Source organism: Doryrhamphus excisus, chromosome 11, assembly GCF_030265055.1.
Source record: "Doryrhamphus excisus isolate RoL2022-K1 chromosome 11, RoL_Dexc_1.0, whole genome shotgun sequence".
Lineage (NCBI taxonomy): Eukaryota > Metazoa > Chordata > Actinopteri > Syngnathiformes > Syngnathidae > Doryrhamphus > Doryrhamphus excisus.
The window spans coordinates 830,552-853,670 of NC_080476.1; the positions used below are offsets into that span (position 1 = coordinate 830,552).

The following is a 23,119-nucleotide window of genomic DNA, read 5'->3' on the forward strand; positions in this document are numbered from 1 at the left end:
TAACACTAAGTAGTAGTACACACACATACTCGTTGCCTTGATGCTACAAAGTACATTAACACTAAGTAGTAGTACACACACATACTCGTTGCCTTGATGCTACAAAGTACATTAACACTAAGTAGTAGTACACACACATACTCGTTGCCTTGATGCTACAAAGTACGTTAACACTAAGTAGTAGTACACACACATACTCGTTGCCTTGATGCTATCAAAGTACGTTAACACTAAGTAGTAGTACACACACATACTCGTTGCCTTGATGCTACAAAGTACATTAACACTAAGTAGTAGTACACACACATACTCGTTGCCTTGATGCTACAAAGTACGTTAACACTAAGTAGTAGTACACACACATACTCGTAGCCTTGATGCTACAAAGTACGTAACACTAAGTAGTAGTACACACACATACTCGTTGCCTTGATGCTACAAAGTACGTTAACACTAAGTAGTAGTACACACACATACTCGTTGCCTTGATGCTACAAAGTACGTTAACACTAAGTAGTAGTACACACACATACTCGTTGCCTTGATGCTACAAAGTACGTTAACACTAAGTAGTAGTACACACACATACTCGTTGCCTTGATGCTACAAAGTACGTTAACACTAAGTAGTAGTACACACACATACTCGTTGCCTTGATGCTACAAAGTACATTAACACTAAGTAGTAGTACACACACATACTCGTTGCCTTGATGCTACAAAGTACGTTAACACTAAGTAGTAGTACACACACATACTCGTTGCCTTGATGCTACAAAGTACGTTAACACTAAGTAGTAGTACACACACATACTCGTTGCCTTGATGCTACAAAGTACGTTAACACTAAGTAGTAGTACACACACATACTCGTTGCCTTGATGCTACAAAGTACGTTAACACTAAGTAGTAGTACACACACATACTCGTTGCCTTGATGCTACAAAGTACGTTAACACTAAGTAGTAGTACACACACATACTCGTTGCCTGGATGCTACAAAGTACGTTAACACTAAGTAGTAGTACACACACATACTCGTTGCCTTGATGCTACAAAGTACGTTAACACTAAGTAGTAGTACACACACATACTCGTTGCCTTGATGCTACAAAGTACGTTAACACTAAGTAGTAGTACACACACATACTCGTTGCCTTGATGCTACAAAGTACGTTAACACTAAGTAGTAGTACACACACATACTCGTTGCCTTGATGCTACAAAGTACGTTAACACTAAGTAGTAGTACACACACATACTCGTTGCCTTGATGCTACAAAGTACGTTAACACTAAGTAGTAGTACACACACATACATGTACTTAGATGTGTCCATTGTCTCATTCATTTGGGCCTGAGATCAGGTTGCTCCCCTGATGCTAATTCATTATGGGCTTGCTCTCACTTTTCCACTAGAGGGCACTGTGGTGCAAACTCCCACTTTTCCCATTCCCATAAAACAGGGCTGTTTTTCTTGGAACAATATTTTCAAGACATTTTTAAGACATTGAATGTGTGCGCTTCCACCATGGTCATTTATCATGTATTATGGAAAACTGAGACAGTTCGGAATGTCAAATTAAAAGCACTAAATGAATAGAGAATCATCATCCAGTTTTTCTGGGAGGTTATGCAAAAATGTATATCTATTTACGCAAAATTGTATTTTATTTACAATTATTATTTTTTTTAATCAAAAATGAAGTGTGTTTACTAATTAACTAGGTGACTAATTACTAACTAATGCATATGGTGATATCCAGCGGATACTTTGGACAAATCAATGTACCTGAATGGGGTAAAGCCAGGGATAAATACGAGGGTTGTGTCAGGAAGGGTATCCAACCTGATGGGTCGAGACCCGGGTTAACAACGACCGCCATCGGTGCTGTTCACCTACAGGGTGGCGGTGGAAATTGGGTAACTGTTGGTCAAAGATGGAGAGGAGGAAGATGGAAGAGGAGCGCCAAGAACCTAGAACTGACAGCAGGGACTTTGAATGTAGGAACTATGACATCAAAGGTAGAGAGATGGTTGACGATGATGATGCAGAGGAGGAAGGTACACAGACTGTGTGTCCAGGAGACCAGATGGAAAGGTAGCAAGGCGAGAAGTTTAGGAGCAGGGTTCAACTTCTTCTATCATGGTGGAGATGGGAAGAGGAATGGAGGAGGAGGACTTGGTAAAGAATGTCCTGGAGGTAAAAAGAGTGTTAGATGATGAGTGATGAGTCTGAAGCTAGAAATTGAAGGTGTGTTGTTCAATGTTGTTCGTGGGTATGCCCCACAAGTAGGATGGGAGTTGGAGGAAAAAGGACCTTGATGAAGTGATGCACGTGTTACACGATGGACGTGTTGGTGCAGAGGAACATCAGGTGGAGGAGATGCTAAGAGTGGAGGTTTGCACTGGAAAGGAAAGGAATGAAGACGAGGCGCAGCAAGACAAAGCCAGGTCTTGTGAGTGAATGAGAAGATACAGAAGGTGGAGAACTTCAAGTACTTGGGGTCAACAGGTCAGAACAACGGAGATTGTGAAAAGGAGGTGAAGAAGCGTGTGCAGGCAGGATGGAACGAGTGGAGTAAAGTGTCAGGCGTTCAGCTCAAATGAAAGGAAAAGGATACCAAACTGTGGTGAGACCAGCCATGTTGGTTGGTCTGGAGACAGTAGCCACGTTTACATGAGTTTTTCTCTTTCCGAATGGAATCTTTCCGAAAACAATGGTATCCATGGAAAGGAATATTCCAATATGTTGTCTTCATGCGCCGCTAGAATCCAACAGAATAGTCAATGGGGCATGCCCAGTAAAATGTAAACATCAACATCACGTGATACCGACTTCCTCGAGTTTTTCTTTCACTTGTTGGAATAACTCCGGAATGTGAGTTTTTCATTCGTCCAGTCTTGAAATTTAGTTTGAATCCAAAACAAACTTTGCTTAGTCCAGTTCCCGATTGCTGGCCTCCATTTTTAAAAGTGAAGAACATCTGGATCTGCGTGTTACGTCATATCTGAGCATGCTCTGAAAGAACGCACCCGGGATCAATTTAAACAGGAAAAGATCAAATTCAATCTTGCTAATATTTTATAAGTAACTCGGGACATGTTTTATGTATAGATATATATTTTATTTTTTAATAAAACTGGACTTGTGAATGGCGTATAGAAGGGTTTAGATCAGGGGTGGGCAAACTTTTTGACTCGCGGGCCGCATTGATTTAACAAAATTGCCGGGAAAGGGGGGGGGGGGGGGGGTGGTATATAGTATTTTACACGTAACAGTCAATTTTTACACCTATATTTTTACACATATTTTACATGTAAAAGTGTCATGCAATCTGCTATATGTGAACTTTGAAATCATTTATTTGATGTGAAGTGTATTAGAAATTAAATGTATTATTATTATTTTTATTAGAATTACTATTGTTATTATTATATAATATATTATTATTATATATTAATAATAACAATAACAATAATATTGTTTATTATTTTTAATAATAATAATATTATTACTATTATTATATTAATATTATTAACAACAATATTAATATAATAATAATAATATTATTATTAACAACAACATTATTATTGTTATTATTATTATTATTTTTACTATTGTGCTTGTGTTCCTTTTCCCAGCAGCATTTTGTAAACAACAGACCACATCAAATAACGAAATTGATAAAGCAGCTACCTCAACCATCAAAAAGTTGGCCCAAGCCACGATGCCAGGTTGTATGTTGAGTTTAAATAAAATACTTTGGAAAGAACAGGCGGGCCATATTGAAACACTTGGCGGGCCGGATGTGGCCCCCGGGCCGTAGTTTGCCCACCCCTGGTTTAGATTCTGTTCCACAGATGGCGCTAATGGACACGAAAGCTGCTTGCCAACCGCCAATAAACAACAGAAGAAGAAGAACGCACCCTGATAACTTCCCGTTTGAGCGGGTACAAGATACCTCAATCGGACTGGGGAAAGGAATATTCCACCCCGTGAACCCGATTATATGTTCATTCGGATTGGCACTTTTATTTGGGAATGAGGTGTATACAAAGGTTACATTCTTTCTGTTTGAGCAAATAAACCGAATGGAATTGGAATATTTGGGTCCATGTATACGTGGTTAATGGAATATTTGGGTCCATGTATACGTGGCTAGTGCCACTGAGGAAAAGACAGGAAGCAGAACTGGAGGTAGCAGAGATGAGGATGCTGAGGTTCTCATTGGGAGTGACCAGGATGGATAGGATCAGGAAGGAGTACATCAGAGGGACATTACATGTTAAGATGGTTGGGACATGTCCAGAGGAGAGATCGTGAATATATTGGTAGAAGGATGCTGCCAGGTAGGAAGGAGGCGTAGGGGATGACCAAAGAGGAGGTTTATGGATGTAGTGAAGGACAGGGTTGGATGGAGGAGATTGATTTGCTGTGGCGACCCCTGAAGGGAAAAAAGCCCAAAGAGAAAGAAGACAACTTGGGACAATTTGGGCTCCACGCTAGACTAAGGAGTGGACTGATGAATTGTAGGATCGTAGCGTTGAAGGGAATATCGGCGCAGATTGAGAAGACGGTATCCGTGATGATCCATCTTTGGTAACAGTCCCGTCATCAGTGAAAATAAACAGAACCTTGACTGTTAATTTATCCTTTCTATTCATCTTGTATATGCATTTCAAGTGGTTTTATGAGTGTAAAACTAAAAATATATATATTCATGGTAGCCAAACTAAAAAGCTGGTTGTCCCACTTGGGACATCCTGTGCTCCAAATGACTTTGTGCTTTGGTGATTTTTGGCATCTGAAAATGAACAGAACTCATGGCCGCTCTGCCGTCATTCCCAGGCGGATTCGGCCCGAGGGCCGCCAGCTGACGAGCTCTGCCATAGATTTGGCAAAAACACGAGATCAACAAGCCAAATATATTTTTGGAAATGTTTATTCTTAAAAATGAATCAATATTTTGTCACAGGCCGTTCAAGTCCCTTCCACGTCCGCTGTACAGAAACCATGCAGCTGCGTAATAAAACATCTATATGCTCTACGGTGATCCTAATATAGCTCAATGCTGTCACAGAAGAATTAAAAGCTGCTTAGGCAAATATTGATATGAGTATTAGTTGCATAGGATAAAAGCCATGCTGTACAATACATACTGTAATTACAAAACAATGTAGAATGATTGTAACGTATCTCTTAACGTAGGTTTATACAGTTTGCCATTATTGTCAACATTGAAGTGCATCATAGCGTTTCTATCAATACATAGCTACAGTGATTTCATACATACAGTACATACATTGAACCTTATTATTAGGTTTAGAGGGACATTGCAAAGCCCTTTAAATGGAATATTCATATTATCATGATGAATCTTGGGTCATGATAAGCAATTGAGTGATAAAATGGTACAAAAGTGCGATATCGACACGGCTGAGATGTGTTTTTTCTTCTAAAACCGTACAGTATAGATCAGGGGTCAGCAACCTCCGGCTCCAGAGCCGCATGTGGCTCTTCAGCCTCTTTGTTGTGGCTCCCTTTGCAATGCTCAAATATTTGTTTTAACACCCAAATGAGGAAAATATGCATCTTTGTAATTACTTTTGAAAAAAATGGGACTTTCTGTGAGACTGTATACTAGCAAGAGTACTTGATCAACTCCGCTTTTTCTCCTCTGAACTACTTTGATACCCCAAAATTCCCTCCAAATCTGGCAGTCAATCAAAATCTTGGGAGACTCGCAATTTGCTCTGGATGTGAGCATGTTGACACATTTCTTGCACGGGGAGAACATGCAAACTCCACACAGAGATAGCCGAGGGTGGGATTGAACTCGGGTCTCCTAGCTGTGAGGTCTGCGCGCTAATCACTCGACCGCTATGCAGCCCCTATATTCTGCTGTTAAATTATGTTTCGCGGCTCCATTCTATTTTTCTTCAGTGAGCGAGGGGGTAAAATGGCTCTTTTGATAGTAAAGGTTGCCGACCCCTGGTATAGATGATCTACATGAAGCCACTCTGAGAGAACACAAAAAAAATCCTTTTCTCAGAGGGTCAATATCTTGCATGCCATTATTTTAAAAGTCGTAAAAGTAGCAAACGAGGAGGGCGGGGGCGGGAAAAATCATACACGTCAACAACTGCATGCAGTAACAATAGTTGTGTTATCAATGGCATATTGATTAGAGCTTGTTGCAATAAAATCATAAGGCATGCCTCATTCAAATTCCCTCACAAGCACACGTTCAATGGCAGATCCATTCTAGTAACTGGCGTGGATTCCATTCTTCTTTACCTTCTTGTGGTCAATAAGCATAATGTGCCCTGCAAAGGAAACAAAAAGCACGTCTATAGTTAGAGCATTTCATTTCAGTGCAAACTTCACACGTTGGGGCAATGGTGTCATTTGTCCCTACTGGCTTCTAATACATATTTATCAGGTTTGCTCCTTTTTAATAATTCAATACTCACTCTGCAAACAGGCAGCTCAATTTGTATTCCTCTGGCGCAGGTTCTTGTCTTTGTGGTTGTTGGTGGAATTGGTTTTCCTTTAGCAGGGAGTAAATGGCACAGTCACTTGATGCGGTGCATCTTATCCCATACAATGTCAAGTTAAAAAGGCCCATCTGGGTCATTTAGGGCTAAGTTCACGTAACATTATTCGAGGTTATTTACGGTCATGCCCTTTATTTATCAACACTAACACTATACAGCAGGGGTCCCCAAACTTTTTCCAATGAGGGCCACATGACTTTTCCCTCCTCTGAAGGGGGGCCAGGGGCAGGGTAGTTTGTTTGTTTATGTTCTATGACTGGGGCAAAGTGTGTTTGTAGTAACATTGCTCACCATAGGTTACCATTTCCAGTTCTATGACAGAAAAATGTACATGCTTTATTGTTCAAGGGGCCAGGTCAAATGTGGAAGTGGGCCGTGTCCGGCCCCCGGGCCTTAGTTTGGGGACCACTGCTATACAGACTGAATTTGAAACACAAACGTTTCTGGAACGTTCTGAAACGAATGTGAAACGCCAATGCTAACAGATTTTCTTCACAAAATCATACAGCATCTCACAAAAGTGAGTATAGTGGATCCTCGCACATTTGTGATTCAGTATTCTGACAATTTGTTTTTTTTTTTAATTTTCAACGGAAAATACGTGTTCCCCCCCCCCCCCCCCACAGAAAACACATCCCACTCACCCTAAGTTGGTAATAAAGTTCTCCGTAGGGTGTTAAAAAGTCCAATCATTTAAACGTAAGGCTTCCATTTGGCTAAATCAGGGGTCTCAAACATGCGGCCCACTAGTTTGAGGCCCCCGCCTTGATGTGAAAGTTTAATGTTAGTGCGGCCCGCGCAAGTTTGATATGGATGCTGTATGGTATCATGTACCCAGAAAAAATGATTACGTTTGATTCATGTTCATGTTAAAGGTTAAATAACTGTTCATAGTTATCCTCCCTATCCGTGTGGAAGTGGTAAGTTTTTGGCTATTTAAGTTGAAAGGAAATAACTTGAAGGCTACCGTTTAGGTGGCTAGCTCTCTAGTTTGCGAGTTAGCATGTGTCTCAAGACCCTGCAGTTGCGCAATATGTTGTAAATAAAAAGAGTATAAATGTGACTATAGTCGTGTTTTGTCATGTCTACAGGGCTCTAATAATGCTTTGTTCATTTTCATCTGAAAAAAATCATTTGTCTACCCACCAACTATATGTGCTTTCTTAACTTTTTATTATTTGCTGTTTTAATATTATTATTATATTTATTTATTTATTACTGATTGATTGATTTTCTTTATTCTTGATTTGTTTATTTATTTTTCATCTTATTTTGTGCAGAAAAATAAAAAGTAAGATATTTGAGAACAGTGGAATGTTTTATCAGAGCTTTTATTGTAGAAAATCGAAACCAAAGCAAAGTTTTTTTTAATAAATGCGTTTTTTTTTGTTTTTTTTTGGAAAACCTGATGCGGCCCAGTCTCGCCCAGACCCTAGCTCCAGTGGCCCCCAAGTAAATTGAGTTTGAGACCCCTGGTCTAAATGCTCTTCAAATGGTCATTAGGAGAGGTCTTAAAAATGTATTAACAGTACTTTTATTAAAAATTTCAGTCACAATCTTAAATGTTGGGGGGAAGCCCTTGAGTGCATCCCCACATCCAAAGAGCATGCAGGCACTATGAAGCCATTTTTGTGATGTTCAGGGTGTCCCTGAATGCATCTCGCGTTCTTGTAATGACAATGAGGAAGTGTGTCGCACTTGTCGACGCTCATTGTGCTTCCATAAGCCGTCATAATACAACCAAAGCGTGCTAGCTGTGCGTTAATTACGCAAAAAAATGTATGAACTAAATTGGTTAACGCGTAATTTCTTTCTATTTTGTAGATTCTGCTCTTTCTTCTTTGATGGTGGTTTGGTGTGATAGATTCATTTGCTCCAGGTGTGCGGACAGGAAGTGATGTCAGGGGTTCAGAGTTCAGGTATGGTGCTTGTGTGTCTAACTGGACATTACGATAAGATTCACATCACAATGTCTTCCAGTGAGTCTTCTCAATGCCTTACATTGATATTTTACTTTATTTACCCATTTTTATGATAGCAAGGGTTTAATGTATGCCAAAAAATGCATTTAAAAAAAATGAATAGTTCATATTAGTGTAAAAGCATGTTTGTTTACTTCCCGTTCCTTTGTACAACTCTAGTTGGTAATTATTCTACATTATACATTGGTAGTGTCTGTTCTTATCCACCTATTGCGTTGCTGTGTGTAGTTCTTGTATGAAACCACGAGTAGGACTGGTATGTGAAGTGCTGATTTGAAGTCCGTTAAGAGCTGCAAAGTAGAGACTCAAATTACCGACTCGTGAGTGCACCGGAACATCTACTAACCATCTAGGGGTTCATGGATTGGTAAAATTAGTTATCTTGACAGGCCTAGCCAGTGGTAGTCCATCCGACACACCTCGAGCTATTTACGGCCCAGACTTGTATTACTGTTAGATTTTACTCCAAAGCACTACAGACAGAAAAAACTGCAATATCGGTACTTACACTGGTCCAGCTGGGTCATCATCTGAGGCAGCAAGGGAAGAATAAGGAGAAATGAAGACCAAAAATAAGCAATGCAAATAAGATGTTTTTTGCTTGTCCAAAAGGTGGTGCATTTGGTTAGCTTGTTTTGTTTAGCATTTCATACACATTGCACAGTTTTATGATATGTAAATGCAGCCCGGTGGAACAAAGCAGGTAGAATGTCTTGCAACGGTACAAATAGAATGCACTTGAATGCAGCACAACAGCACATGTACAAACCAGAAATAATACACACTGGAGCAGTGTTTCCCGTACATTTGTGGCAGCCCTACTTTATTCAATTTGCCCTCGCTCATTACCCATGTCCAATGCATGGTGAATTTTATTATTCGTAATTACATCATTTTTAAACTAATTAAAAGCAGAATTCTCCAGTGTTGTAGTACGATCCTGATCCTACGACAGCATATCAGGTCCACATTGAAAAAACTGAATCTGAGATTTTATGAATAAAGTAGTGAATTTGACAAAAGGAAACTTTCCTCTTGCTTGGGGCAAGCTTTCATTTGTAATGTGGCAGCAAAACAGAGCATTTGAACACAGACAGATTAGCATGTGTAGCCTTTGTCACTTTCACCTTCCTTAGACCGCCCCCCCACATGCCCAAGGCCAAAGGTCACATGGGTCCCTCCTTTTCATAGCTGTCGCAGGCAATACCGTTTATGGCGGAGGATTAAAATAATTAAAAAAAAATAATAATAAAGTTTTAGAAGACTCAAATTTCTGTGGAGAAAAAAAAAGCTATATATATATATATATATATACATATAGCTTTTTTTTTTTAAATTTATTTATTTATTATTATTTTTTTAAGGAATGTAGCAGAGTGGGCGTGCCCGGAGACGGGCCATGGGTGGAGTAAATTAAAACAGACCGTTTTGGAAAGCCAAGTAAATACAGCTGGAATAGGTGCAGATTCTGGAAGATCTAGAAAGCCTTGCGGGTTATCGTGTGTAGCAGCTCCACAACTCAATAAAAAGGGCCGAAAAATGAACAGAATAGGTCCCCTTTAAGTGTTAAGATGGTCTGTCTCTCTTCCATCGTTCATTCCCTTTTTTATAGCAACAAATGACTTTATCCAGTACAACACTCAACTGATGTTCACAAGAGTACTATAGTACCACAATGTGTTCCCGACACTGTTTGTATGCAGTCAGAGGATGTAGTAAATACTCAAGACCTTGTAGTAAGTACTACAGAACGGGTTTTATTTAGGTTAACAATATAAGGTTACAATATAACAATATAAGGTTAAATTGTTGAGCCACTTTATGGGCCCTGAAACGGGACTTTTTGTATCATTCTGAAATACACATTATTTTTACTTTTAGGTAACTTTACCTCTGGCATTTCACCTCTTACCTTTGTACCATTTTATGCTGTTCATTAGACTTGAAACACTTGAATTTCAATAAATAACTGGAAAAAAAATAGGGTTTTCTACAAATGTTGACCACTAGTGTAATTGGAAATTTGTGAGAAAAAAAAAATTGTAACTTTATGTTTTACCCGTCCGCACACCAACACAGAGTCCACATTTTGAAAATGTCCGTTTTGGCCAGAGTTTTGCGCCATAGCCAATTTCGCTATTAGATGTCACCCACCGCCCCTCCCATGCAAACAACACCACATATAGATAACAGTCCTGCGGGAAACACTGCTGGATAAAGAGCAAAAATCCTTCTTTCATGCACAGTCCAGAATTGTATGATAAATCAACATCCTTAGAGGTTAGTGTTAGAAATGGGAATATTTCAAAATGTCCACACTATTTTGCATGCTTTTTGACTGCTGCAACAAGAACGTAAAATGAAGACATCCTCGTAACTCAGCAAACCATGTCTGACATAGAGCAGAACAGGAAACGCTGACGCTGAAGCATGCAGTCTCACACTTACCACCAACACCGATTAGGTTAGGCAAATGGGAAAAGGGGAAGACGGAACAGATATGACAACAATAAAATATTCAGCGCAAGCTGACCTAATTTAAGGCAATGCAATTACAATATCAATTATTTACATGTCCTGCAGTAATTCAGAAGTGCGAGCAATGTTATTAAATGGAGCTCAATCTAGCTCAAAGCGATACCAAAAGTCTTAAGAAGACTCAAAGACTCGTCATGAACATCTGATAATGTTTGGTAAACGTCACAGAGGTGTCACTCATTCTTTGCATGCTGGATACAGAAACCTGCGATCATATAAAAATTCAGTTTGAATGTAAAAGGTCATCAAAATACCATTAATGCATCATTTATGGTCCTGCAGAAAAATGAAGGACTCCCGTGTTGGTATTAAATACTAAATGTGTCCACTACTGCAGGTCCCTGCAATACGATTAACCATTGAGAAGGTCCATCTCCATGACACTGCGGTATCACATTTCTCTTTAATATTAAATGCACCAAATTGTCCTGAGAAGGTGTGACCTCCAGCAACAGAACTAGCCTATCGGATCCACCTCGTTAGACTGAATTATTGAATGTGGGCACAGCAAAGTGTCGGGTGACCAAGTGCAGAGAAGGAATGCACTCTGATGGTTTGGCGAGACCGCAGAGCGCAAGTCACACGGGCCGCGCTTCCCTCTAGAACAGGGGTCTCAAACTTGAGGCCCCCACCTTGATACCAAAGTTTAATGTTGAAATGACAGCTTAAAGCTGTGTGCACACCGGACACAATGAACATGATTTTGCCCCGCCCATACTGTTACCCCGCCCTGTTTTGCTTTGGATTAGCAATGAAGCTAAAGGCTTATGACGCTGGGTACAAATAAATGCAGGAAATGATTTGGAATAAAAGGGAAAATCCACGTCAAGATAAAGCATCTCATCAAACATGTTGTTAAAGTTACCACGCTGCTCCCAGATGGAACTGAGTACCATGCTAACTTGCTAATTGGGTACAATTATTACGTTTCATTCATGTTCATGTTAAAGGTTAAATAACTGTTAATACTGTACATTTCAATCTGAAAAAAAATCATTTCTCTACCAACTGTATGTGGTTTCTTATGTTTTTCTTATTTGCTGTTTTATTATTATTTTATTTATTTATTACTGATTGATTGATTTATTGTCTTTATTCTTAATTTGTTTATTTTTTTAATCTTATTTTGTGTATAGAAAAAATAAAAATGAAGATATTTGAGAACAGTGGAATGTTTTATCAGATATTTTGGTGTGGAAAACCGGAACCAAAGTAGTGAAAAAGTGTAGGGCAGGGGTCGGCAACCTTTACTATGAAAAGAGCCATTTCACCCACTTGCCCACTAAAGAAAAATAGCCTGGAGCCGCAAAACGTTGTATGTTTAAAACAACATTGGAGGGGAAAAAAAAGACGAGTTGGAGTACTCTTGCTAGTACTGGAGATAAACTTTTGTTTTTAAATGAGCTCTAATTTATTTTTTAGAATCGTCAAATAACTCATTAATAATAATTAATAACTCAAATAACTCAAAGTGTTACTCATTTCCCTTCATGTTAACCTGTCAGAGAGAACTGGATAGCATCCTGTCTGCTCATTCAGTCACCAGTCAGAACTCAGTCAGGATGCATTCATGGTCTCACACAAAGTTGGATTTTTGTAAACTCATAACAAAGACGTGCATTTTCACCACACGGGTGCTAAAAAATATTCAAGCATTGCAAAGGGAGCCGCAACAAAGAGGCTGGAGAGCCACATGCGGCTCTGGAGCCGCGGGTTGCTGACCCCTGGTGTAGGGTATAGCAGAAGCAAAAGCATTGAAGATAGTTTTTTTATTGATTTTTTTTCCAGTTTTTAATAAATGCGTTTTTTTTGTTTTTTTTTTTTTAAACATGATGCGGCCCGGCTTCACCCAGAACCTAGCTCCGGTGGCCCCCAGGTAAATTGAGTTTGAGACCCCTGCTCTAGAAGCATCCTATTGGCCTGCATCTTTGCACGGTACGCTTCTCTGTGGAGCTGTCGCTGCACTACCCCACATTATCATTGCCGTCACTGCCATCAGCAGGGGCAGGACAGCCAAGCAAGTTTGGAAATGGAAGGTTTCCCAAACAACAGACTCCTGCTGGCTACATAGTGGAAGGACCCAATGCAATGCAAATCTAATATTTGTTCATGATTTCTTGGAGATTGTTTGCAAAAATATATCCACATGTTGGATGTTTTATTGTGTGCTTTCTATTATTTTTGTTATTGATTTCCCATGCGTTCATTTATCAATTTAAATCAAAAATGGACCACCACAGATGCAGTGGTGTGAAAAAGTGTTCGCCCTGTTGCATGTTTGTCTTACTTACTTCAATGTTTCAAATCATCGACCAAACTTAAATATTAGTCAATGACAACACAACTGAACTCAAAAGGCCGTTTTTAAATGAAACCTTTTATTATTAAGGGGGAAAAAATCCAAAGCTACATGGCCCTGTGTGAAAAAGCGATTACGCCCTAAAGCTAAAGCTGGATTGACATGATTTTCCAATGGGAAAACTTGCCTTGTTTAGAGTCTAGTTTTGGTTTGAGTCGGACCTTCTGGGACGGATTAATGACGCTAAGGCACCACTGTATAAAGATCAGCCTGACTGGCTCGTTGTTACAACTCCATTTTGATGGCAGCGTAACTCATCATAAGAAGCACCTCAGCGGCAGCCTCACCAGTTACTGTCGTTACTGGTGTAACTGGTGAGGGAGCGGCTGCTCGCTTGTATTTCAAACAGGAGCAGGATAAATAGAAATTTGAAGAGTTCCAAAAGGCGACTTACCGTCTTGTAAATCCTCAGGCTTCTTACGTTTCTCATAGACAACAATGATGACAACCAGGATGATGATCTCGGCCAAAACCCCCAGAAGAGGCCATAAGGGGGCCAAATGGCTGCGGACTCTCAGCACGGAGCTCTCATCGCTGCTGCCCATTAAGTTGGTGGCGTTGCACTGGTACTCGCCTGGGTCCAAGTTAATGTCCAGGTTGGCAATGGTGAGCTCAGTGTAATTGTCTTTGCTGCTGATGAAGAATCGGCCAGATGAGTTGTCAATTTCCTGTTAAGAAAAAAATCATTCATATTGCCGCTATGTTCATAACATGGCGTCATCACATTTCGGTAGGTAATTCGGTTTTAAGGTCACGGTTCGATTCATTTTCAGCAGAGTAAGTAAGTAAACAAAAGGGGCTGCACGGTTGTCCCGAGTTCAATTCCACCCTCGGCCATCTCTGTGTGGAGTGGGTTTTCTCCGGGTACTCCGATTTCCTCCCACATTCCAAAAGGTTTAAAAAAATTCAAAGAGTTTAGAGCAGGGGTGGGCAAACTTTTTGACTCATGGGCCGCATTGAGTTAACAAAATTGTGCGGGGGGCCAGAACATATATTTAACACACATGATTTTACGCTTATAATTTTAATAATTTTAATAATTTAATAATTTTAAATAATTTTAATAATTTTAATAATTTTAAATAATTTTAAATAATTTTAAATAATTTTAAATAATTTTAATAATTTTAATAATTTTAATAATTTTTAATACTTTTAAAAAATTTTACGCCTTGATTTATTTGTCTAATTTTAATTGTCATACTATCAGCTATATGTTTTCATTTCTCCTTTTTTCAGGAGCACTTTCAACATCAGATACATCAAACTACGATTTTTTTTTTTTTTTTTTTACTGAATAAGACATCCGACTTGAAAGTCATGTTGCCAGCTGGTATGTTAAAAGTTGAAATACGAAAAAGCAATTGGCGGGCCGGATTCAAACGTTTGGTGGGCCGCATGTGGCCCCCGGGCCGTAGTTTGCCCACCCCTGGTTTAGAGGTATACTGATAATAGATATGATGGATGACAATAGATATTATATTCATATTCATTATATTCATATATATTATATATTATATTCATTCACTCCTCAGTGACACAACGGTGGTGGTAAGGTATATCTGTAGCCACATCTGCCAATTCGCGCCTACAGCCTCTCTGACCACCAAACATTGATCCCCACCAGTACACCAGTGTGGTCAGCACTGGAGCCAAGGTGGGTGAAGTGTCTTGCCCAGGAACACAACGGTAGCAATGATCAACCTGCCAACCTTTTGGTTTCTTTACGGCCGGTTGTACCTCCTGAGCCACTGCCACCATACCATGCCATAACATTCAAAGATATCTTATGAAAACACACACGCATCATACCCTATAAATGCCGTTGTCAAGTTTGCGCCAGGTCCAAGTGGGATGAGGGTAGCCCACCGATTTACAATAAAGCAGAGCACGCTGACCCTCGTTCCTGTTCTCACTCCGTTTGTGGCCTGTAATCTCAGGGGCGGCTAAAAGAAAGAAAAACAATCACAGATGGTGAAAAAGAGAAATGCAATGGGACTGGTTGAAATAATACAACTAATCATGAGAATGACCTTCACCAAGAGGTTGCGTTTATGAGCCCAGATTGTCACTTTGTTAACGACTAAGATTTGACAAAACATACCAAATCCATTTCAACTAAACTTCAGCAAAAGTAAAGAAATAAGGTGCACAACAGTGATTGCTTGGCCCCTGCGGGGCTCAGAACTGAATTTGGAAAAACAGGATGAAGGTTTAAGATCTGCTGCAGACATCAAACATACAAAACTGGGGCTGTGGCTAAACAGAAGCAGCAAGATAGAGTCAAACAAAAAAACAAAATAGTACACCGACAAGATATACAGTACATATTGTGTTTTGTAAACACGGCATTTTTAAATTGTATTCTGTTTGAGTGTCTTTGAAATGTGCAAATTTCCCTCCATAGCAACGTGTGTGCAACCAGATTCTGTGGTTGAGACATAATCCCTGTGCATCACACAAACAAGACACCATCTGCTGCCACTGAGCTGGCCACTGGTTGGACGGGAGGTGTCAAGGGCGGCGGCTGTCCATGAGCTGCCAAGACGACAAAAAATGCCCTTTGCATGACAGGCCGACGTGTTCTTGAGGCTCACAGTTTTACTGGCAATAAATGCAACGTCGCCTTGAAAAAGGAGATACGGAGAGAGGACTGCGCCTCACAAATCAACACCGACCTTTGACTTCAATGGTCGTGTTGGCGGCGGGGGATATCCCAAAGGTGAAGACGCACATGTACACCCCGGCATCATCTCCTCTTGGTTTGCTCAGCCTGCAGACCAGAAGCACACCTCAAGCGTGAAGCCACACTAAACCTCTTTTTAAGCGGATGCAAGTGCACAGACACGCCGGTCCTTTCCAAGGAGTGAGCGACTGGTCTTACTTGTACTCGGTATTCCTATTTAGGCTGCGAGTTTCTGGGATCTCCTCCCCGTTTTTCATCCAGTAGCTCTCCAGGAGGGGATTGTCACTGCTGGTCAGGTTGCATTGAAGAGCGAAAGGGGCGCTGTGGCCTTCCACGGGAAGGGAAGTGTGTTCAGAGGCAGCGATTGATGGCTCTGGAAGAAAGACATTGATTAGCCCAGGCAGATGTCATGCTGACTCGGAATGTGTTATGAAATATGTGACCGAGGCTTCAGATGAGCAAAGTGCAGTCATTTTGTGCAGTAACAACGGGAGACTAGGGATGACAAAAACGTATCCGACATAGTATCATACTGACAGGAACAAATGTTGGAAAGAAGGAGTAGTCACTACGACCAATAGGCCTGTCACGATAAACTAAAAATTCAAATGATTGCTGTCAAAATTAGTCATTTTATTCCTTAATGTAATGATAATAAATAATGGAATAAAAGTGTTTAAAAAGCAATAAACCTTAGTTTCTCAAGCATATTTAACTCGACCAATCCCAGCCATTTTAGACCAAAAAATGTGTTTTCCTATTGTTTAGTATTCAGCAGAAGAACATAGATACATTTCAGGGAAATATCAGTTCCTAACATGAAATGGGAGAAAAACAGCTGAGAAACAACAAAAACAATAGAACGTACATTTCAGTCATTCCCAGCTGTTTTTCATTTTTCTTCGTCATAAATCTTTCATGTCACAAAATGGTGACAAAATCAGACACCAGCAAAATGATCCAGTTCCTTTTTATTCATTGTGTAGTTCATTGATTTGATTATCATGACAGGCCTAACTGCACGTCAAGCCTAAAGTGACAAATCGGTAGTTAAATGAAATAAATCAAATGTACAATCTGTAATGTGTAAGTTAGAGCTGTAATCAAGTGGCTTCAAGCGTAGCTTAGCGATAAAATCCACAATGCTGCTTAAGACTGCTTAATGCTGAAAACCGTGCAAAATCCTGATTTGAGCGTTTGTATCCTGCTTAATCCTGATTATCTTGTTTGCACATGTAGACAACGGAGAATGTCAATACTCACATAATTGTATTGTCTACGCACATACTTGGAAGATTCAAAACCACCCAAATGCTGTTCTGCCATTACGATCAGTATCAATGCAACGCTTTACTTCAGCTATGATGATCATGGAAAAAAAATATTAGACCACTTAGTTTCTTCAGTTTCTTGGTCATTTTAATGCCTGGTACAACTAAACTACAAAAATGTTTAGCAAATACAATGTTAAAGTTATTCATGTAAGAATATAAGTGATTTTGGAAGAATCAAGAAAACCATGAAAGTTGCTAGATATCATCTCTTAAAAATGGAACTCTTATGAGCGATTCTTATCATCATTATAGCTGTTCAAAGAAATGTGCCTTTAGTTGCATCAGACATGAAAGTGAAGAAACAAGGGTGGTCTAATCATTTTTCCCATGAGTATGTAGGGCCTTTGATTTCCACAAAAGGAATTGCAGTATTGGCCAACAAAACCTAAATTACTGTTTAAGATGGAATTTGGCCTTGTTCTTAGCTACATTTGTTCTTGTGAAAGGCCGACACAGAATCTTACTGGAAGTGACATCACTTGTGTCAGTAGCCACGTTTACATGACGAGTTTTTCCACTTTCCGAATGACTTTTCCGAAAACAATGGTATACATGGAAAGGAATATTCCAATCTCTTGTCTACATGCGCCGCTATAATCCAACAGAATAGTCAAAGAGGCATGCCCAGTAAAACGTAAACATCAACATCACGTGATACCGACTCGAGTTTTTCTTTCACTTGTTGGAATAACTCCGTATTACCAGTTTTTCGTTCATCCAGTCTTGAAATTTAGTTTGGATCAAAAACAAAACTTTCCGCAGCAGTCCAGTGCCGATTGCTGGCCTCCATTTTTAAAAGTGAAGAACGTCTGGATCTGCGTGTTACGTCATATCTGAGCATGCGCTGAAAGAACGCACCCGGGATCAATTTAAACAGGAACAGATTAAATTCAATCTTGCTAATATTTTATTATTATTATTAATATTATTATATCGGGACATGTTTTCTCTTTTATATTTTCTTTTTTAAGAAAAACCTCTGAATGGCGTATAGAAGGGTTTAGATTCTGTTCCACAGATGGCGATAATGCACACGAAAGCTGCTTGCCAACCGCCAATAAACAACAGAAGAAGAACGCACCCTGACAACCTTCTGTTTGAGCAGGTACAAGATACCTCAATCGGATTGGGGAAAGGAATATTCCACCCTGTGAATCCGATTATATGTTCATTCGGATTGGCACTTTTCTTTCGGAATGAGGTGTATACAAAGGTTAGATTCTTTCCGTTTGAGCAAATACACCAAATGCAATTGGAACATTTGGGTCAATGTATACGTGGCTAGTGTGAGGAGAAAGAAGGTAGTAAAGGTAGAAAGTATTTCCCCGACAGACCGCAAACACTAATCCCACCCGAACTAAACATGTCTAACTAAACAGCTTGTCTTATTATGTCAACAAAATGGTGCCATAAAAAATATCTTACATTAATAACACAATTGAATTGCATTGGTGACTACATCTTCCTCAACCACTTCCTCAGTCACTGCCATTACAGTATGTTGAAGATTTTGTAGCAATTTTGTCCAAAAATGAGCCAAGCTACATCCATTGTCAATGCACATAATTATGTTAAATTAGTTATGCAAATCACACAAAAGACTCGTCGAGTCATCACATTTATACAACGGGAAGAAAAATGATGATGAAAACAAGTAAACAGGAGATGAGGAGGGATGACAAAGGGATAGAGAGGTGGTTTGGGCTCTACGGGGGCACTACACGCGAACACGCACAACACAACTGATCTCCGTTTGGGACCTACGGAGGGATCTAAAGGTACTCTGAAGAGGTTGGAGCAGAGGCTGCATCACAGGATTTAGATGTGGTTTCTACCATGAGGGAGGACACTTCTACTACACTGACCACTCACTCTGCAGCACCGTAACTGTAGCCTGTGCTCGGATCCAGGTGATGGCGGGATTAAGGTGCAGGTGGTTACGTCGTGGGTCATTGCTGGCTCTGCACTCGTACGTCCCGATATCATCCAGCGTTAGATACGAGACTCCCAGCACGCTAACCGCATTGACACCGTAGACCGTGCTGATGGACACCCTCCGCTTACGGGCGCCGTCCCACAGCTGCCTGAAGGAATCAGCTCGGTTGATCTCAGAGTACCACCACTGGATTTCGGGGGTGGGGCTACCGACGACATCGCAGTACAGCTCAAAGGTGTCTCCGGTGAGCTTCGTTTCAGAGAGGGGGGACTTCACAAAGCCGGCTGGGGGTGCCGGTTTAGAAGGGGTAGCATGCACAAGGATGAGCCCACAAAAAAAAACGGAATGGTAATCAAATCAAAACGAAACAAAGCAACACAATGAAATGCATTTGCAACAAGGTGAAATCAACATCAGTCACCAAAGGGAGGAGGGAAATCAAAGTCAACCTCAGAACGAGTGGAACCATTCTGATTACAGCATGTGCACTATTCCTGGGAAGCTTTCAATCAATTTGGAAGGGATGACCCTGCAAGGCGGCGCTCATTTGGCCGTGTTAAATGAATGGCATCATGCATCGAAATTGATGTCAGGATTCAAATGCAAAAGTCTTGTAAATGACCTTGTCATATTTCCTCAGTCCTCCCTGGTGAAAATATTAGCACCGGAGTAAATTGGGTAAAGTGCCATTAATGAAACATCTCAGAGTAACATGCTGGAAAAGTGATTGGGTCCATGCACACACACACACACACACACACACACATATGACGAGCATACATTGAAAGAAGATTTATAAAATACTCCAGAGCAAGCAGGATGATGGACAGCCAGTTAGGCCATAAAGCTCATCCCAGACAGAACTGTTTGTACTAGTGATGGCCACAAGGTTTTTACTCAACCGGGATTGGTTGGCTTACTGATAGGTTCATGTACATTGAAGTGCTCGTTTATTTTCGGTTTGTACATGTGAGCGTCCTGCTGGCCTGCTGCTGAGTGTGAAGCTGCTTCGACCAGACACTTGCCCTGCTGCCGCCGGGTCAATAGTAAAAAGGAAAGTTGGTAACATGGAATTCATTGTGCAACTCTTACTCTAAGAGCAACTCTTCTCACTTATTTTGAAGTGACATTTTTGCTGGAAATGTGAATTTCTCTTGGATATGAATAAAGTATCCATCCCTCCATCCATCTATCAACGGCCGAAAGTTTCTTCAAGGCAGAACAAGACAATACCCTCTACTAATAAAATCATCAAAGATTTTGCCCATAGTAGACCATTGGTGTAATGGTGTGCCCTACAAATAAACAGATCTCATTTGTGGCTTTTTCCAAAAAGGCCAAAACATTCAAATAAACAAATAAACATGGTAGCACCTTTGGTGACAAAGAAAGCAGTGCACATACTAGATGCACGGTCTGCTTTTGGTCTGTGTGGCGGTCGGGCTAGCTCAATAGCATCATCTGCTACTCCGCTGTTACGTCATGTCTCGGTGAACATTATGACACTGTCCATTTTTATGTATAAAAATGTCTATTTAGAACAAAAACAAAGACATATTTATGCTAGTTCTGTCAACCACAGCAGCAACATGTTTTTAGCATGAACAAAAAAATGTAATGCATGCAAACGCGCCGTGGTCATTATACAAATTTGATGATAGCACCACCTGGTGACGTCACCTCCTTCCACCCCCTCCTCCACAAATAGATTGCGGTCCAGTGCACATGACAGCCATTCATTCACACGACAGTGTTTCATGTAGCGTTTTTTTCCAATAAATGATTGTCAACAAACATTTAGTAACATGACACGTGGATTGCATCTTGTAGCCTTGCCATAAACGACCACAAACAACTCCCGCTGCACACGTTCATATGACAAACCCCCATTTTACGGGACCGTACACAGAAGAAAAAAAGCCACTGTGCCAGGACCAAGCACTGAAAACACGATAGAACATTTTAGCATCCTGCGCAAGAGTGCAGAATGGAGAAGAAAAAAAAAAGGGGGGGGGGGGCATGGTTGCTGAATACAAGATGGACAGTGCATACCAACACAGTGTCATTCCAAGAAACACACTACTCATTTTTATTATGGCTTTGCAACCTTGCAACCTTGCAACCTTGCAACCTTGCGCTGAGGCTGTGTTGCACTCCCCTGATCTGGCAGATTTATGCGCATTTTGGACAAGGAGGGGGTGAAGTGAGAATGGAATGAGCTTGTGCGGTGCATATCTACAAAGAGTTAACAGATTCATTGTAGGAAGAGGACATGAAAGGCACGGATCCCAGTGCAGCATCTCCACGCTAAAAATAGAAGCATGCAGCAAAATGGATTGATGCTATTTACAGAGCTGCACTTCTTCAGGCCACACACACATATACATCTACTTATCTGCTCATGTGTGTGTGCAACTTCAATGTTCAAACATGACCTGCATCTCCATCTCATCCAATAGGTACTGACAACAACTTGTCCTTGACACTTGTTTCTGTATTCAGCATTCAGCGCCACACTTTAAGAAAAGGGACGTCTGGGGGGGGACGTCACACAGGCCATTGCGTGGCCTCCACAGCTTATTCATCTTTTATCGATACTCGGAAAGCCTCCATTTTTGGATGAACAGCCACTGATCTTGGTGAAGCCTGAGGGAATTACCTTGGGGCTCGGCAGGTGGAGGCAAATTTGTCATTTTGACGGCGTGCCAAAATGACTATGGCGGTTCATCACAGGAAGGCGACGTCGCCCAAGAAAACCGCAATAATTAAAAGACGGCAGCTCATTTCCTACCGTTTTGCGTGGAGACGGTGTGCAGCATCAGGGCTCCAAATATCACCACAGGCAGAGCCATGACTGCGCCTCGACGGTTCCCAGATATCATCGCGGTGTGTGAGAGTGAGGATGATATTATGATTACGCCGCGGGGAATCACGGATGCTCCACACACTCGAGTGTGGGACGAGTGGGGCTGCAGCTGAGCCTGACGACCGCTTGTCTTCCTCCCGCTGCTTTGCAACTGCATCAAGGAACGCTGACCCCACCCCCACCATTTAGCGACGCTTCTTATCTCAAGTCTCGCGAGAGCTCAAAGGAGCGGCATTCCATGTAACTTCGCTAGCCAGAAGTAGCTAATAGTAGTAATGGGTGATAGCGGACTTTATGATTACTACCGATTACATTTCTGACATTTTTTTCGATACCAATACAGATTATAATGTATGGTTTGTTTTTTCACCCTAATAAAACACGACAACTTTTTATTTTTCATAACACTTCAGTCATAACAAATTGCAATACTTCATTTTTACATAGCTCAACCTCCCTTTGCTAATATAGACAATTTTTTACTGCAATGGTTAAGTCCATGTAATTCAAAAACCTGTTTAATATACGGTGGAACCTTGTTTAGCATCATTTATTTGATCCGAAAGGTCCAACCTTAATGTGTTTTGTGAGAGTCAACCGCTGACGGCATCATAAAGGGGCATAGCTGACTTCCGGTTGCCATTTTGTTAGCAAGCTAAGGATAAACAACAACATTTGTAAAAATACATGAAAGGAAGTTGGACTCACACAGTGTAGTAATAACACAACAAGATGTGTGCTTTATTGCACGCAAACTGAAGCAAAATGTCAAAATGTAAATCCTACTAATGAGTGTATCATTTCTTTTTCTCCTCTTATGTAGCTAAACAAGGCAATCAAAAACAACAGAACCACCTGT

The 23,119-nt window shown here is 40.6% G+C and overlaps 1 protein-coding gene across 2 annotated transcripts; it reads right to left on the reverse strand.

Annotated features, from left to right (window-relative positions):
- Positions 1-4,930: 4,930 nt before the first annotated feature.
- LOC131138883 (neuroplastin-like) lies at positions 4,931-22,439 on the reverse strand. 2 transcript variants are annotated; one of them, XM_058088222.1, is made up of 9 exons: positions 22,186-22,439; positions 19,331-19,678; positions 16,323-16,497; positions 16,117-16,211; positions 15,251-15,384; positions 13,833-14,106; positions 9,050-9,071; positions 6,476-6,552; positions 4,931-6,328 (listed from the first exon to the last, which is right to left on the reverse strand). In XM_058088222.1, exons 1-8 carry the CDS (start codon positions 22,415-22,417, stop codon positions 6,492-6,494), a joined length of 1,341 nt encoding a protein of 446 aa, XP_057944205.1. In that variant the 5' UTR covers positions 22,418-22,439; the 3' UTR covers positions 4,931-6,328; positions 6,476-6,491. The 2 variants fall into 2 exon arrangements, with proteins under 2 accessions (XP_057944205.1, XP_057944206.1); XM_058088223.1 differs by lacking the exon at positions 19,331-19,678 and having other exon boundaries at positions 22,186-22,434.
- Positions 22,440-23,119: the final 680 nt, after the last annotated feature.

Coding starts and splice junctions, on each gene's coding strand:
- LOC131138883 (XM_058088222.1), bottom strand. CDS start 22,417: ATGCAGTTGCAAAGCAGCGGGAGGAAGACAAGCGGTCGTCAGGCTCAG. Junction 19,679..22,185: donor CACCGTCTCCACGCAAAACG/GTAGGAAATGAG, acceptor CGGCACCCCCAG/CCGGCTTTGTGAAGTCCCCC. Junction 9,072..13,832: donor GCCTGAGGATTTACAAGACG/GTAAGTCGCCTT, acceptor TTGCTGCCTCAG/ATGATGACCCAGCTGGACCA.